This window comes from Chiloscyllium plagiosum, unplaced genomic scaffold (genome assembly GCF_037043375.1).
Source record: "Chiloscyllium plagiosum isolate Xiang-an unplaced genomic scaffold, Cpla_swu_hap1 HiC_scaffold_31, whole genome shotgun sequence".
Classification (NCBI taxonomy): domain Eukaryota; kingdom Metazoa; phylum Chordata; class Chondrichthyes; order Orectolobiformes; family Hemiscylliidae; genus Chiloscyllium; species Chiloscyllium plagiosum.
This window is the reverse complement of record NW_028270169.1, coordinates 48,109,928-48,127,806: the sequence shown is the minus strand read 5'-3', so window position 1 is coordinate 48,127,806 and position 17,879 is coordinate 48,109,928. Positions and strand designations below refer to the sequence as shown.

Genomic DNA, 17,879 nt, shown 5'->3' with positions numbered 1-17,879 from the left:
CTGCATTCACTCGGGAATGCAAAAATATATGCAATATTAATAAAAACCATGTTTTGAAAATAACTTGCAGGTTTTAAAATCTGCCACCATCAAGACCAATACACTCATAGACATAGGAGAACAGCATCAGTCGAAATATTTCACAAGCAGGCCTGCTGGATAGACTCTTGGAGGGTGGTGACAATCTGTTAACTAAAGCAGTTTGTTTTTGACAGTGTGCTTCAGTTTTGTATTTCCTTCACAGTGTATTATCTCTGTTTTTTATTCACTTGTGGGATGTAGGTATCACTGCCTGTGCCAATATTTATTGCCTGCCCCTAGTTGTCCTCGAGAAGTGGTGATGAGCTGCCTTCTTGAACCGCTGTGGTCACCGCTCACCTGCTGTGAGTTAACCCACAATACCCTTAGGGGGCAAATTTCAGGATTTTGACTCCATGACAGTGAAGGAACAGCAACATATTTCTAAATCAGGATGGTGAGTGGCTTGGAGAGGAACTATTCCTAGCCTCTGATCTGCTCTTGAAGTCAGTGTGTTTATGTAGTGAGTCCAGTTGAGTTTCTGGTTAATGATAACCCCATAATGTTAATAGTGGCAGATTCAGTGCTGGTAACACCATTGAATGTCAATTGATGGTGGTTAGATTGTCTTTGTTTGGTGATGCTCATAGCCTGGCATTTGTGTGGCACGAATGTTACTTGCCACTTGTCAGCCTAAGTCTGGATATTGTCCAGATCTTGTTGCATTTGAACATGGATTGCTTCAGTATCTGAGGAGTCAGGAATGGTGCTGAATGCTGTGCAATCATTGGCGAACATCCCCACTTCAGACCTTATGATGGAGAGAAGTTCATTGATGAAGCAGCTGACGATGGATGGGCCTAGGACACTACTGTGAGTGGGCCTCTGCAGAGGTGTCCTATAGCTGAGATAACTGACCTTCAACAACCATGACCATCTTCCTATGTGCCAGGTATGTGTCCTGGTTTCCTCCCTGATACCCATTGATTCCAGTTTTGCTAGGGCTCCTTGATGTAAAGGGCTGTCACTCTTACCTCCCCTCTGGAATTCAGCTCTTTAGTCCATGTTTGAACCAAGGCTGTAATGAGGTCAGGAGCTGAGTGGCCCTGGCAGAACCCAAACTGGGCGTCACTGAGCAGGTTGTTGCTGAGCAGGTGCTGCTTGATAGTACTGTTGATGATCCCTTCCACCACCTTACTGATGATTGAGAGTAGACTGATTGGGTGGCAATTGGCCAGGTTGGATTTGTCCTGCTTTTTATATACAGAACATGCCTGAGGTAGATACCAATGTTGTAACTGTACTGGAACAGCTTGGCTAGGAGAGTGGCAAGTTATGGAGCACAAGTCTTCAGTACTATTGCCGGAATGTTAACAGGACCTGTAGACTTTGCAGTATCCAGTGCCTCTAACTGTTCCTTGATCTCACATGGAGCGAATCGAATTGGCTGAAGACCGGCATCTGTGATGCTGGGGACCACTGGAGGAGGCCGAGGTGGATCATCCACTTGGCACTTCTGGCTGAAGATTACTGCGAAAGTTTTCTTTTACATTGATGTGCTGAACTCTTCCATCATTGACGATGAGGATATTTGTGGACTATCTTCCTCCAGTGAGTTGTTTAATTATCCACCACCATTCACCACTGGATGTGGCAGGATTGAGAGTTTAGATCTGGTCCGTTGGTTGTGGGATCACTTAGTTCTGTCTATCTGTTGCTGCTTATGCTGTTTGGCAGACATGTAGTCCTGTTTGGTTGCTTCAGCAGATTGACACCTCTCCTTCAAGTATGTATGGTGCTACTCCTGTCATGTCCTCCTGCACTCTCTATTGAACCAGGGTTGATTCTCTCGCTTGATGGTAACGGTTGAGTGGTGGATACACTGGGCCATGAGATGACAAATGTTCGCTGGAGTACAGTTCTGCTACTGTTGATGACACAAGGCATCTCATGGGATCTGGGGTGTGCTGGCTCGATGGATACAAAACTGGCTTCATCATAAAAGACAGAGAGTACCAGTGAAAGGATGCTTTTCAGAATGCATGATCAGTAACCAGTGGTGTTCCACAGGAAGCAGTGCTGGGACCTTTGTTGTTTGTAATATATAAATGATCTAGAGGAAAATGAAAGTGGTCTGATTAGTAAGCTTATGGATGACACCAAGATTGGCAGAGTTGAAGATAGTGAGGAGAAGACAGCAGGATGTAGATAGTTTGTAAATTTGGGCAGAGAAATGACAGATAGAGTTTAACCTGGATGCATGTGAGGTTATGCATTTTGGAAGATCAAATTCAGGTGCGAATTATACAATAAATGGCAGAACCCTTAGGAGCATTGATATACAGAAGGATCTGGGCATACAGGTCCACAAATCCCATCTTGGCCACAGGTCAAGAAGGCATATAGTACGCTTGCCTTCATTGGCTGAAGCATCAAATGTAAAAGTTGGCAAGTTATGTTGCAGCTGCATGAAACTTTAGTTAGGCCGCGTTTGGAATATTGTATGCATTTCAGGTCACCACACTACCAGAAGCTCATGGATGATTTGGAGAGGGTGAAGAGAAAGTTTACCAGGATGTTGACTGGTCTAGAAGTTTTTATTTATAAGGAGAGGTTGGCTAAACATGGATTTTTTTCACTGGGAAGACAGAGGCTGAGGGGCAACCTGATAGAGGTCTACAGAATTACGAGAGGCATAGATAGGGTGGACAGTAAGAGATTTTTTCCCAGGATGGAAAGATTAACTACAGGAGGATACAGGTTTAAGGTGAGAGGGAGCAAGTTTAAGGGAGAAGTGCATGGAAAGTTTTTCATACAGAGGATGGTGAGCACCTGGAATGCACTGCTGGTGGCTGTGGTGGTAGCAGGTACATTAGTAAGATTTAAAGTGTATCTTGTTAGACACATGATTAGGAGGAGAACAGAGGGATAGAAACCTCATATGGGCAGTACGTAGCAGATAGGTGCAAGCAGTTTGGGTTGAAGGGCCTGTTCCTGTGCTATATTGTATTGTATTATTGTATAAATCTCTAGATATTGGTTTTTGTACTCTGTCACTTATGTCGCTGTCACCTGTCACTTTTGGTCACAGTGTTTCACAGCCAATCTCCTGTAATCTCTCCTTTGACATCAATAGCACTCTATTCCTTTTAATTATTTGTTTCAACCAGTCTATTAAGATGAAGGCTGATATTTCCTTGTGGCACCAACATATAAAAACTGCATATTCCATCCCTCATTAGCAGCCATGCAATGCTGTCTGTGTTCATAGGAGATCAATTATAATCTAGCAACAGACAGCTACCAATTAAACAAGAGCAAGTTTTCAGTAATCCTGTATCGTAAGGAAACTTTGAGAGCAATTGGACTGTTATCCTTCTCAAGGTCTGCTCTGCTTTCACAGCACTTCACTGAGTGGTCTCTCAAGACTAACGGTGCCATCACTTGGAAGAATCCAAAGAAAAGGGGAGGGAGAGAAGGTAACAAATGTTGCACTATATCTTAACGGCAATGTGGTTAATTCTTCCTTGTTCAATTAAAAACATATAAAAAATAGTAAACCAGAGAGTGACCACATATCCCTACCCATCACAGCTACTTTAACTCAACTCTGTATTATATGGTTCTAAAATAATGAACATCAATTCTTCACATCATTATCAGTGTTTCAATGGAGAAAGACTGTAGAATGCTGCCATACAGAGAAATCTGGTGTCCTTGTTCAGTACATGTTTGCATATAGACACAGCAAGTAATTGTTGTCCTTTAATGCATGGATACAGTCTGGCTCTAGCTGCATAGGGTATTGTTGAGTGCATGCCTGGAGGACCACCTGCAGCTTTAGTCTCCTTGCATTGGCAAGGGATATACTTGCATTGGCAGCAGTACAGAGCAGCGTCACTGTGCTGATTCCAGGGATGAAGAGGGAGTCTTATTGCTGCAGATTGAACCTGAGTCCTGGCTATTTAGTAAAATGAGAAATTATCTCACTAAAACATGTAGGTTTTTGAATTAGCTTAACAGGGTCAATGCTGGCAGGATATTTCCACTTGCCGGGGAATTTAATAGTAAGGAGTTGATTTATAAATAAAGCAGTTCCCATTTAACATGGGGATGAGGAAGAATTTCTTCCCTGAGGATTGTTACTCACTGTTATTCCTTGTTTGTCAGATGTGGGTATCACCGGCTAGACTAGCATTTAATTCCCATCCCATATTGCCCTTGAGAAAGTGATGACCAGCTGCCATCTTGAGCTAGAACAGTCCATAAGATGATAGGTCCACCCAGAGCACTGTTATGGAGAATGTTCCTGTATCTTAACCCAGAGTCACTGAAGGAACGGGTATATAGTTGCAAGTCAAGATGGCATGTGGCCTGGAGGGAACTTGCAGGTAGTTATTCTCCCACAAATTTAGTGCCCTTGACTTTTTAGATTGTAGAGATTACAGGTTTGAAAGGTGGCTTTGAAGGAAGCTTGGTGAATTACTATGATGCATCTTGTAGATGGTGCACACTGATGCTACTCTTTGCAGTGATGGAGGAATGAATGTTTAAGATGGTGAATGGGTTACCCATCAAGCAGACAGCTTGATCCTGGATGGTATTGAACTTGTTCAGTCTTGTTGGAGCTGTACTATATGCACAAGATAGTCCCACGTTGCTAGGCACATGCAAGTGTTGTAGCTGTATTGGAACAGCTCTTGGCAGCAGGGGGTGGCTAGTTCTGAAGTGTGGATCTTCAGTACTACTACCCGAATGTTGTCAGATCTTAGACCTTTGCAGTACCCAATGCCTTCAGCCATTTCTTGATATCACATGGAGGGCATCAAATTGTTTGAAGACTAGCTCCAGGGATGCTTGGGAACTCTGAAGGAGGCTGAGATGAATCATCCATTTGAGACTTTTGGCTGGAAATTGTGCGAATGCTTCAGCCCTATCTTTTGCACGGATGTGTCCCAGCAACATTGAGCATAAGGATATTTGTGGACCCTCCTCCACTTGTTAATTGTTTAATTGTTCATCATTAAATCTGCTTCCTTCCTTAAAGGGTCTTTTATCTCAGATAAAAGACCCTTTATCTGAGGGACTCCTGCTTAGTAGCTTCACCAGGTTGACACCTCAGTGTCAATTTCTGTTGGCACCTGGAAGGTTTGGTGCTGTACCTGGTTTGCCTCCTGAACTCTGAATCAGATTGATCCCCTGGTTTGATGGTAATGGCAGAGTGACGGAGATGCCAGGGAATGAGTTTACAAATTATCTAGAGGTACATTATGCTGATAATGGCCTACATCGTCTTATGGATGTCCAGTCTTGAGTTGCTAGGTCTGTTTGAAATCGATCCCATTTAGTGATACTGATGGAGGTTTGCACATAGAACATTGGAGGCTGGGCCATTGAATATATTTAAGGCTGAGTTACACAGATTCTTGATCGAGAGTTGAAGGGTCAGGTAAAAATGTGGAGTTAAGGTCACAATCAGATGGTCAGAATCTTCTCGAACAGCAGAGAAGCTGATGAGCTGAATGATATTTGTTTGCTTTATTTCTTATGATCTTATGAAATATCTGTAGATGAATCACACATGTGGCAAGCGATTTGGACAACTTTATTAATAGCATATTTAAATAGAAAACTCACCATGTGCTATGTCAGCAGCATTGTCAAAACAAGAGCTCACTTTTGCCTAGTTGATTTTAACCTTACTGCGAATCCTCTTGCAAAGATGCCTACCTTGAAGAAGTTCTCCTCTCTCCACAAGAATCTCAGTGAGTCTCTCTCTCTCACTGCAACCCCCAGGTCATCTCCTCTGCCCTGAAGCTCTTCAACCATGTACTGAAACAGACACTTATTGTACTCTTTGCTACCTTATCCCCAGCCCCACCCCCATTTATCTCTGCACCCTGGAGGCTCCCTGCCTCTATTCCCGATGAAGGGCTTTTGCCCGAAACGTTGATTTTTCTGCTCCTCGTATGCTGCCAGACCTGCTGTGCTTTTCCAGTACCACTCTGATCTAAACTCTGGGTTCCAGCATCTGCAGTCCTCACGTTTGCCTAAAACAAGATTCATACAGTCATATGGGGTATTAAGACAGGAGGTCAAAGAAGTGAACTAAAACTAAGAACTGCAGATGCTGGAAATCTGAAACAATGACAGTACTGTGGGAAGAATACAGAGTCAACATTTTGAGTCCATAGACCCTTTCTCAGTTCTGACTCAAAACATTAACTCTGCTTTCTCCTCACAGATGCTACCAGACCTGCTGAGTTTCTCCAGCAATTTCTGTTTCTGGTCCAAAAGGTAGGTTTTAAGAGACATCATAATAGAGAAGAACAGCAGTGAAATAACTCCACAGAGGACGGTACCCTGCCACCAAGTCACTCTTTAGTTACATATGAACAGTCCTTGACTTTAGTACTGCTTCATTCAGAGTCAGCTCTCAGAGTCTCAGTATCCCTGACATTCCCCTTTTTTCTGCTTTTTATTATTACCCCCACACTACCGCCTAACTGCGGTAGTGCTTATTTTTTCCCCCAGCACCCATGTGTGTGTGCAGGTGTGAGACACAGTGAGAGACACAAGGTGCACGAATCTTTATTCAGTTTCCACCACCAGGAAGATAGGAAAACACCCGAGTGGCCAGTGACCAGCAGTGCCCTTCACATCAACGGGCAATGCTGTGTGATCAAACAGTGAAGGGAGCGCAGGGGTTAAATCAAAATAGAATTGGACAGGGAAATAATGCACTCCACTCCCTGCGGTACCCACCTCTCCCTGAACAACTCCAGGATGTTGGTAGACACCACATACTCCTTCTCCAGAGACACTCGGGCTCTAACATAACTGCGGAAGAGGGGCAGGCAGTTGGCCCTAAATGACCCCCTCCACGGCCCGCTGCCTGGACCTGTTTATGGCCAGTTTGGCCAGGCCCAGGAGCAGACCCACGAGGAGGTCTTCAGACCTGACGCTCCCCTTTTTATATGTCAGCCAGGGCTCCTTGGTTGGACCTGATTAACAGCCCCAATCAGGGATCCTCATTACAATCACAACAGGTGGAGAGACAAAACTTACCAGGGGAATTCCAGAGTGTAATGATTGTAACAAGGTCAGTCAGGTGGACCTCATAGAATATGAGTTCCCTGATTGGGACTATTAATCTGGTCCTATCAGAGAGCCTTGGCTGACAGACAAAAACAGGCGTGTCAGAGGTTCTAGTCATTCTGAGAGCTGGCTCTGATGAAGCTGGACCAGTGTTAAGTACTATACACATGTAAATAAAGGATGACTTGATGGTGGGATAACAGCCTCTGTGGAGTTATTTCACAGAGCTTAGGCAGCTGAAAGTCTGGCTGCTCTTGATGTAGACTGAAATCTGCAATGCACAAGAGGCTGAAATTGAAAGAGCACAATACTTTGGAGGGTTGTTGGGTTGGAAAAAAGTACAGAAGTAAGAAAGGATAAGGGATTTCAAAGCAATTTTGAAATTGAGACATTACCAGACTGGAAGCCAGTGATGTTCAGCAAGCATAGGGAAGATGGATCAATGGGACAAACAGCTATGCTTTACTTCAGAGTCCTTTGATGATAGTTTAGTTTTGAGTAGAATTTTCTTTTTCCATAAAGTCTTGTCGACAGATGGTGAGTGACAGATAATCAGCGAAACAGAGCATTGAAGTTAGGAGTCAATAGAGGGTTAGGATTATGTGTAAGAGGATTAACTGAAAAAAGTCATATTCTCTGCTAAGAATTGCATGACACTTTCAGACAACTCACTGAGGTAAGATAAATTGGTTGACACTGATCATGCTCAGGAGTTGGAGTACCGAGAGGTCAATTACAGTAGTGTAAAACTCAAGGTGTTTACAGCAATTCTTCTGTAGAATCATACTTTACCTTGTTCATTCATGGGGTTTGAGCATCACTAGCTAGGCCAAAATTTCTGGCTCAACTCGAATTGCTTTTGATGAAGGTGGTGATGAGCTGCCTTCTTGATCTGCTGCAGTCCTGATACATCTAACAATACTGTGAGGAAGGGAGTTTGAGGATTTTGATCCAGTTACTATGAAGTAAGATGGTTCCAAGTGAGGCCAGTGAGTGTCTTTGAGGGGACCCTGCAGGAGGTGACGTTACCATATCTCTGCTGCCTTTGTCCTTTTAGATGGTCATGGGTATGGAAGGTATTGTTGATGTCTTGGAAAATTGCTGCAGTGCATTTTGTATATGATACATGCTGCTGTTACAGCGTGCCGGTGAGGGCTAGATTGGGTCGTATTTTAACTTGTGTTACTTTTCTCACCACCTGCCATTGATCATTCTGGGAGACATGTCCTTCAGAATTCGGCTCGTTTAGACCATTGCTGTGCTACTGAGACATTTTGGTGCCGGACATTGAAGCCCCAGGTTACAGTCTATGCTCTTGCACTCAGTGCTTCTTCCAAATAGTGTTCGACATGGAAAAGGTGTGTCAAGGGTGGAGGATGAAATGAAGCAGTAACCGAAGGAAAGTCTGGAGAGTAACTACCAGCAGTTGCTGTCTGTCTTGTGCAATACTTCTGAATTCTAGTCAAATGGAGATGTTCGCCCATGCATTCTCTACACCATAGAAGATAATCTAATTTATACGTCAACAAACCCAGCTTGTTCATAACTAACTTGATTTTAAAATCTGCAGTGAGTGGATGCTTTGTGCAAGTATAGAAATATAAAAGTTCTAAGGTGGGACTTCTAAGAAGAATTGACCCTTTGTTGGTTAAGCGCACACTCATATGATATAAATGTTATTTTCCCTGTACATTGATATTTGAATTATCTTGATGACTGCAAAAGATTCGACAAAATGGTGTGTTTACTTTGAAAGGTCAACAACTTTTAAAAAGGAAATTGAATTTGAAAATGGAAAGCCACTGTTTACATGACTTCCTTTCTGACTGTCTGTTTATCTTTTCCTACCTTATAGGTGTTGGCAATTAGAATTTCTCTTTCACAGGTATAAGCAATTAACAGGGAGCTTTTCTAACTGTGAACAAAATACAGATGAGTTCATTAGTTGGTTTTGCTGCAAGTACTCAAGACTGTCCAGTAATTATTCAGTGTGGTGGGGGTAATTTAACATCCCATGACAGGTAGAAGAGAAGTGGAGTGAGGATAAGACATTTAAAAAAATGTGACTCTCCCTCCTTGCCTCCAATGTTGCTTTTAATGGATGAGAATTGGGATGAGATTGGATGCAGTCATTAATTAACTCCCTCCTTTAGGCAGCTTTTCAGATTTAACAGCTGTGGGACTGGGTTTCTCGGTGCTGGATACCGTGAAAGGGAAGGCCTGGATCCTGCATTAATGCTACCCCACACCCGTTCCCCCACCCTGGCTCAGCTTCAATCCAATTTATCGAGTATATACTTTTCAGAGTTCATAATGTTTGATATGAAGGGAAAAATGACCATATCATGGCTACAGAATCATTGGTTTGTAAAGTAATTTTTGTTGGAAATTGGAATTATAATGAAAGATTCATCACAAAAGATGATGGAAGGAATGACATCCAGAACTACAGTGTTGTAGACGTGAAGCCAATGCGTATTGATATTCATAACTGAGATGTGTAAAGTTGGTAAAATTGCTGATTTTTGAAGAAAACCATAAAAGAGCAACCAATCCTAATAGACTGTGGTTTAATCTAATTGTATGCAAATAGATCAGGACATGATGTGAATATTACATGTTCAATTATCCTTAAAAAAAAAGTTGACAAAGATTAAGTGCTGATCCGATAGCAGCTCTGGGATTAAGATCAAATGAATCACCTTAACCCTTCAGCATGTGTTGTTGCTGTGGTAACTAACCTAAAGTATTGCCTATCCGTGCAAAGCACACAATAGCTTGTGTCATACTATGTAATCTAACAAATGTGTTGTCTTTCAGGGAAAATCTAGGGTCACTGAGGCTGCAACTGCGGTTACGAGATGAGAGTGTTCTCCCTTCCAGTTACTACCAGCCCCTCATGGAACTGCTCCTGCAGTCAGTCAAAGCAACCAACAATGTGAGTAAAGTAATCAGAATTTTTTACAATTACCTTCATTGTCACATGTACTCACCTGAGTACAGTCAAAAGTTTACAAGTTGCCACTTATGGCATCATCTTAGGTACCAAGGTACAGATTCTTAGTTACATATTCTTAGGGAATGAAACGAGTAAAATAAATAAATAGAATAAATAAATATTTGTTTTCTATTATAAAAATAAGGATTCCCTTCTTGTGAAATAACTTGTCCCCTTCTTTATTGAACTGTATACAATGCAGTCAGGTGTTGATCCAAATTCCATCCAGTTATTTGTTGGCGCTGTCCATCTACTACTGCCATAGGTGTCTAGGGAAATATGGGAAACTATCAAATTGAAAGAGAAGGCATACAAGGTGGCCAAAATCAGTGGGATACTAGAAGATTGGGAAAGCTTTGAAGGTCAACAGAAAGCCACAAAAAGCGTTATAAAGAAAAGTAAGATAGATTATGAGAAAAAAAAACTAGCTCAGAACATAAACACAGATAGCAAAAGTTTCATAAATATTAGATTAGATTACTTACAGTGTGGAAACAGGCCCTTCGGCCCAACAAGTCCACACCGCCCCGCCAAAGCGCAACCCACCCATACCCCTACATTTACCCCTTACCTAACACTACGGGCAATTTAACATGGCCAATTCACCTGACCTGCACATTTTTGGACTGTGGGAGGAAACCGGAGCACCCGGAGGAAACCCACGCAGACACGGGGAGAACGTGCAAACTCCACACAGTCAGTCACCTGAGGCAGGAATTGAACCCGGGTCTCTGGCGCTGTGAGGCAGCAGTGCTAACCACTGTGCCACCGTGCCACCCACTAAGTTACATAAAACAAAAAAGAGTGGCTAAAGTAAACAATGGTCCTTGAGAGGATGAAAAGGGGCATTTAGTTATGGGAAATTATGAAATGGCCAAGGCATTGAATAGGCATTTTGTGTCAGTTTTCACAGTAGAGGACACTAATACATGCCAGTAATTGACAAAGAGGCAAAGGTAGGTGAGGACCTGGAAACAATCATTATTACGAAAGAGGTAGTGTTGGGCAAGCTAATAGAGCTAAGGGTAGGCAAGTCTCCTGGCCCTGATGGAACGCATCCCCGGGTACTAAAAGAGATGGCGGGAGAAATAGCAAATGCACTCGTGGTAGTTTTCCAAAATTCACTGCACTCTGGCACAGTTCCAGCAGATTGGAAAACAGCAAATGTGACGCCATTGTTTAAAAAGGAAGGTCACCAAAAGATGGGAAATTATAGACCAGTTAGCTTAACTTCTGTAGTGGGCAAAATGCTTGAGTCTGTTATCAAGGAAGAAATAGCAAGGCATCTAGATAGAAATTGTCCCGTTGGTCAGACACAGCATGGATTCATGAAGTACTGATCATGCTAAACTAATCTTTTGGAATTCTATGAAGACATTATAAATATGGTGGACAATGGGGACCCAGTAAATGTGGTGTATGTAGATTTCCAAAAGGCATTCGACAAGGTGATGCACAAAAGGTTTCTACGTAAGATAAAGATGCAAGGCATTACGGGGAATGTGTTAGCATGGATAGAGGATTGGTTAACCAACAGGAAGCAAAGAGTAGCAATAAATGTGGGCTATTCTGGTTGGCAATCAGTGGCTAGTGGTATGTCTCAGGGATCACTGTTGGGACCGCAATTATTCATAATTTACATAGATGATTTGGAGTTGGGGGCCACATGTAGTACGTCAAAGTTTGCGGATGACACTAAGATGAGTGGTAGAGCAAAGTGTGCAGACGATTGTGAAACTTTACAAAGGGACACAGGTAGTTTAAGTGAGTGGGCAAAGGTCAGGCAGCTGGAGAACAATTTTAATAAATATGAAGTCATCCATTTTGGTAGGAATAACAGTAAAAAGGACTATTATTTGAATGGTAAGAAATTGCAGCACGCTGCTGTGCAGAAGGATCTGGGTGCATGAATCACAGAAGGTTGGTCTATAGGTGCAACAGGTAATTAAGGAGGCAAATGGAATGTAGTCCTTTATTGCGAAAGGGATTTAGTTTAAAAGCGGAGAGGTTATTTTGCAGCTGTATATGGTGCTGGTGAGGCCACACCTGGAGTACTGCGGGCATTTGTAATCTCCTTACTTGAGAAAGTTGAAAATCACACAATGCCGGTTATAGTCCAACAGGTTTATTTGGATGTACTAGCTTTCAGAGCGCTGCTCCTTCCTTAGGTGACCTTACCGATAGCTAGTACTTTAAAATAAACCTGTTGGACGATAACCTGGTGTGAAATTTTTAACTTTGTCCACCCCAGCCCAACATCGGCACCACCACATCATACTTGAGAAAGCATTTACTGGCAGTAGAGGGGGTGCAGAGGAGGTTCACTAGGTTGATTCCAGACTTGGGGTTGGCTTATGAGGAGAGACTGAGTGGACTGGGATTATATTCATAGGAATTTAGAAGAGTAAGGAAAGATTTTACAGAAACACATAAAATTATGAAGGGAATAGATAAGATAGAAGTAGAGAGGATGTTTCCACTGGCAGGTGAAATTAGGGCATAGCCTCAAGATTATGGTGAGCAGATTAGGACTGAACTGAGAAGGAACTTCTTCACCCAAAAGGTTGCCATTATATGGAATTCCCTGCCCAGTGAAGTAGTTGAGGCTCCCTCAGTAAATGTTTCTAAAGCTAAGATTGACAATTTTTGAACAGTAAAGGAATTAAGGCTTATGCTGAGAGGGCAGGTAAGTGGGGCTGAGGCCATGAAAAGATCAGCCATGATCGAATTGAATTGCAGAGCAGGCTCGAGGGCCTACTCCTGCTCCTCGTCCTTATGTTCTTATGTAACCCAGTTTGGACTGACCCTTTCTGTCCAGGTTCACCTTCAGACTTCCTGAAAAGCCACAGACTTGGTAACCCACTGTGAAGGATTTTTTTTAATTTCAAAAAATGTACGTTTTTCATAAAAAATACCTCTCGATTCATAATCACTGAAGCAGTTTGGTTCTCTACAGTAGCATATGAAGATACAAACAAACACTGGAGTTTGATCCTATCCAGCAAACAAACCCAAGGCATTTCTTACTTGTACAAGATTATATTTGCATATATTTGAAGCATTGGAAGGGCCCAAAAACTGAACAGACCCCCATTTAACTTCAGCAGAAAGATGGCCGCCTTTCCCCACCGTGCCTCGGCGGTGGCTGCCCCAAGCTTTACTCCCTCAGCACATAGTCCTGGACCTTGGAATACGGCATATGCCAATGTCCTACATTTCATGAGTAATTTTAGAAACACTATCCCACTTGAAACCACAAACTCGTTTCTATTTGCAGTGACTGTTTGAATTAACCACTCATTTTCTGTCTTATAGTACAAGGAATTGTGGCTTTTCACAATGGAGGCATTTGAATGTAATTTGAAAACATACACACTGGATAAAACTGCAGTATCTTCACAATACTCCGCCGCAGCTGAAAATGTGACTAATTGTGCATGTCGCCACAAAGCACACATCACACTGTCTAAAAATAGTCCAGCTGCCCATTACCTCCCTGCAGGGATATTGGGATTGGCTTACAGTCTCTGAGTGACTCAGTGAGGACTGGGAAAATCTACAACCTGGAAGAGTACTGTCTTCATTATCCCAGCATGATAACCTTCAGGTCAGAGAGGCTGAAATTTCTGTTCCAGCAAGGAAATTGTCAGCTCTCTGTCTCCACAGCAGAGTATAGGAGGAGAATGGGCAAATCCTGACGAAATTCAGTGCCCAACACTCTGCATTGTCACTCCTTATGATCCCAGATACAAAGTGTGTCTGTGGAGTGGATCACACACTAATTCTAAGAACCTGATGAGCACAGAATGACGTGAGACCATTTGGTCTATCAGACCCTCCTGCTTTCAGAAATCTTACTTAACTTGTCCCTTTCTCTGGGTGGAATTTGCAACTCTTGTTCTGACCATTTGAAGTAGCCTCCTTAGGATCTCACTTATCGTGCATTTCCACGTTTTTGAACAAACCTCAGACTAAAAATTAGAATTGGTTTGAGTTGAGCCTATTTTCAGATTTTCAGGTGCTGATTTTCAGACTAGATTTAGCACTTTGGTGAATTGAGTGATTCTAAATAGGAAAGTACAATAACTCCACGAAGTCTGCTGTCCCGTCACCAAGTCACCCTTTATTTACACGCGGAGAGTACATGACAGTGATCCAGCTACCTGGATCCAGTGATCCAGCTGAGTACAGGATTAAGGATAGGATTCTTGGCAGTGTGGAGGAACAGAGGGATCTTGGGGTGCAGCTACATAGATCCCTTAAAATGGCCACCGAAGTGGACAGGGTTGTTAAGAAAGCATATGGTGTTTTGGCTTTCATTAACAGGGTTTTGAGTTTAAGAGTCGTGAGATCTTGTTGCAGCTCTATAAAACTTTGGTTAGACCACACTTGGAATACTGCGTCCAGTTCTGGTCGCCCTATTATAAGAAAGATGTGGATGCTTTTGAGCGGGTTCAGAGGAGGTTTACCAGAATGCTGCCTGGACTGGAGGGCTTATCTTATGAGGAGAGGTTGACTGACCTCGGACTTTTTTCATTGGAGAAAAGGAGGAGAAGAGGGGACCTAATTGAGGTATACAAGATAATGAGAGGCATAGACAGAGTCGATAGCCAGAGACTATTTCCCAGGGCAGAAATGACTAACACAAGGGGTCATAGTTTTAAGCTGGTTGGAGGAAAGTATAGAGGGGATGTCAGAGGCGGGTTCTTTACACAGAGAGTTGTGAGAGCATGGAGTACACTGCTAGCAGCAGTTGTGGAAGCAAGGTCATTGGGGACATTTAAGAGATGGAAATGTGTTGCTGGAAAAGCGCAGCAGGTCAGGCAGCATCTAGGGAACAGGAGAATCGACGTTTCGGGCATTAGCCCTTCTTCAGGAATGAGGAGAGTTGGTCCAGCAGGCTAAGATAAAAGATAGGGAGGAGGGACTTGGGGGAGGGGCGTCGGAAATGTGATAGGTGGAAAGAGGTGAAGGTGCGGGTGATAGGTCAGACTGGGGTGGGGGTGGAGAGGTCGGGAAGAAGATTGCAGGTTAGGAAGGCGGTGCTGAATTTGATGGATTTGACTGAGACAGGCTGGGGGGAGGGGAAATGAGGAAACTGGTGAAATCCGAGTTCATCCCTTGTGGTTGGAGGGTTCCTAGCCGGAAGATGAGGCGTTCTTCCTCCAACCGTCGTTTCGCTGTGGTCTGACGATGGAGGAGTCCAAAGACCTGCATATCCTTGGTGGAGTGGGAGGGGGAATTGAAATGTTAAGCTACAGGGTGGTTGGGTTGGTTGGTCCGGGTGTCCCAGAGGTGTTCCCTGAAACGCTCCGCAAGTAGGCGGCCCGTCTCCCCAATATAGAGGAGGCCACATCGGGTGCAAAGGATGCAATAGATGATATGTGTGGAGGTACAGGTGAATCTGTGGCGGATATGGAAGTTTCCTTTGGGGCCTTGGAGGGAGGTGAGGGGGGAGGTGTGGGCGCAAGTCCTACACCTCCTGCGGTTGCAGGGGAAGGTGTCGGGAGTGGAGGTTGGGTTGGTGGGGGGTGTGGATCTGACGAGGGAGTCACGGAGGGAGTGGTCTTTACGGAATGCTGATAGGGGAGGGGAGGGAAATATATCCTTGGTGGTGGGGTCCGTTTGGAGGTGGCGGAAATGGCGGCGGATGATGCGCTGTACATGGAGGTTAGTGGGGTGGTAGGTGAGGACCAGTGGGGTTCTGTCCTGGTGGCGGTTGGAGGGGCGGGGTTCAAGGGCGGAGGATCGGGAAGTGGAAGAGATGCGGTGGAGGGCATCGTCGACCACGTCGGGGGGGACATTTAAGAGACTCCTGGACATGCACATGGTCACAGAAATTTGAGGGTGCATACATAAGGATCAGTGGTCGGCACAACATCGTTGGCTGAAGGGCCTGTTCTGTGCTGTACTGTTCTATGTTCTATGTTCTATGTTCTATGTTCTACCTCAGAGGAGGCTCCTAGATTGAGCAGAACTCCTGACACTCCTGTTTATTTTTTTTTCCAGCACCCATGTGTGTGTAGGTGTGAGACACAGTGAAAAACACAAGGTGCACAAATCTTTGTTTGGTTCCCACCACCAGGAAGAAAAGAAGCACCCAAGTGGCCAGTGACAAGCAATGCCCTTTTCATCAGCGCTCCCTGATTAGACCAGATTTACAGCCCCAATCAGGGATCTCATGTTCTCTGCAATCCACCTGGCTGACCTGTTACAATCAATACAGAAAGTGCCAGTGATTCTTTACAAAGACACCCATATAGTGAACCTCATTATTTACTCTGACATTAGGATCTGGCAATGCAGTAATTATTAAACTGGGCTCCACAGAAGTGTGTGTGTGTGTGTGTGTGTGTGTGTGTGTGTGTGTGTGTGTGTGTGTGTGTGTGTGTGTGTGTGTGTGTGTGTGCATGTGTTGGGGTGTGTATATATTGGGGGGTGCGTGTGTGTTGGAGTAGAGTGTGTGGTGTGTGTGTATTAGGGCGTGTGTGCATGTATGTGGTGAGTGTGTGTGGGGTGTATGTGTGTGTGTACTGGGGTGGTGTGTGTGGGGTGTGTGCATATGTTGGAGAGGTGTGTGTATAAGTGTTGGGGGTGTGTGTGGGATGTGTGTGTATTGGGGTGTGTGTGCTTGTATGTGGTGCGTGTGTGTGGGGTGTGTGTGTATATGCTGGAGAGGTGTGTGTGTATATGTTGGGGGTGTGTTGGTGTGTATGTGTTGGAGGTTGTGTGTGGGGTGTGTGTGTGTGTGTTGGGGGGTTGTGTGTGGGGTGTGTGTATGTGTTGGAGGTGTGTGGGGTGTGTGTGTGTGTATGTATGTGTGTTGGGGGTTGTGTCTGGGCTGTGTGTGTGTATGTGTGTGTTGGGGGTTGTATGTGGGGTGTGTGTATGTGTATTGGGACTGTGTGTGGGGAGTATGTATGTATGTGCTGGGGAAAGGTGTGTGTGTGCGTGTGTGTATGTGTGTTTTGGCAGGGTGTGGTGGGATCCATAGAAATATTCCAGAACAAATAGCCAATTATGTAGGTGACCATATTTTGCAGAAGGATTTCTGATAATTACAACAACATGTCCCAACACAACAGTTTTCAAATGCGACAAATTGGATCATTATTTATAATGATCAGGGTGAGAGAAATCTCCACTACTGTTTCATCGACATGACTGCATAGCTTACAGCTATTTCTGCAGTTGGGGGCGGTGCTGGAGTAATGGAGGTGGGTGATGGTGGTGTCAAGGTCAAGGCAAGAGGACGTAGTGAGTGGTGATTGGAGACAGGCTTGTTGCGAGTGAACTTGGTGGGGAAGGGTGGTGTCCACATGCCAAGTGCAGGGTGAGCTGGCTGTCTCCTCCAGGAGGGGAGTGCATGGTTAATGATGCCAAGAGCAGCATAAAGGTGGCCAGAGATTGGATGTCACAAACTTGATTGATGATAGTATGTTCCTCCTTCTCTAGTTTGAAGAGGAGTTTGTAGAATGCTAGAAATTTTGGTGGGTAAAGAAGCCATATTTCAGACGGAATTTACCATTGCTGATGTTTAATTCAGATGGTTGGGTCTGTGATTGGTGATCCTTTTAAAAGGGATCCATGAACCAAAAACATTTGACAATCAGTGGTGGTTAATACGACTACTATTTAAATTCATTTGAGGGATGTGGGTGTCATGATGTGGCTGGTCAGTATCTATTTCCACTACCTAGCTCATCTGGAGAAGGTAGCGGTGAGCTGTTTTCTTGAACTACTGCAGTCCATGAGGGAGGGATTT

The 17,879-nt window shown here is 44.0% G+C and overlaps 1 protein-coding gene across 1 annotated transcript in view; it reads left to right on the top strand.

Annotated features, from left to right (window-relative positions):
• Positions 1 to 17,879, top strand: part of rasa4 (RAS p21 protein activator 4) — a 267,884-nt gene that overhangs the window by 209,885 nt on the left and 40,120 nt on the right. Inside the window, exon 9 of the mRNA XM_087977519.1 lies at positions 9,937 to 10,054. Coding sequence (XP_087833645.1) covers positions 9,937 to 10,054 — 118 coding nt within the window. The remainder of the gene's footprint in view (positions 1 to 9,936; positions 10,055 to 17,879) is intronic.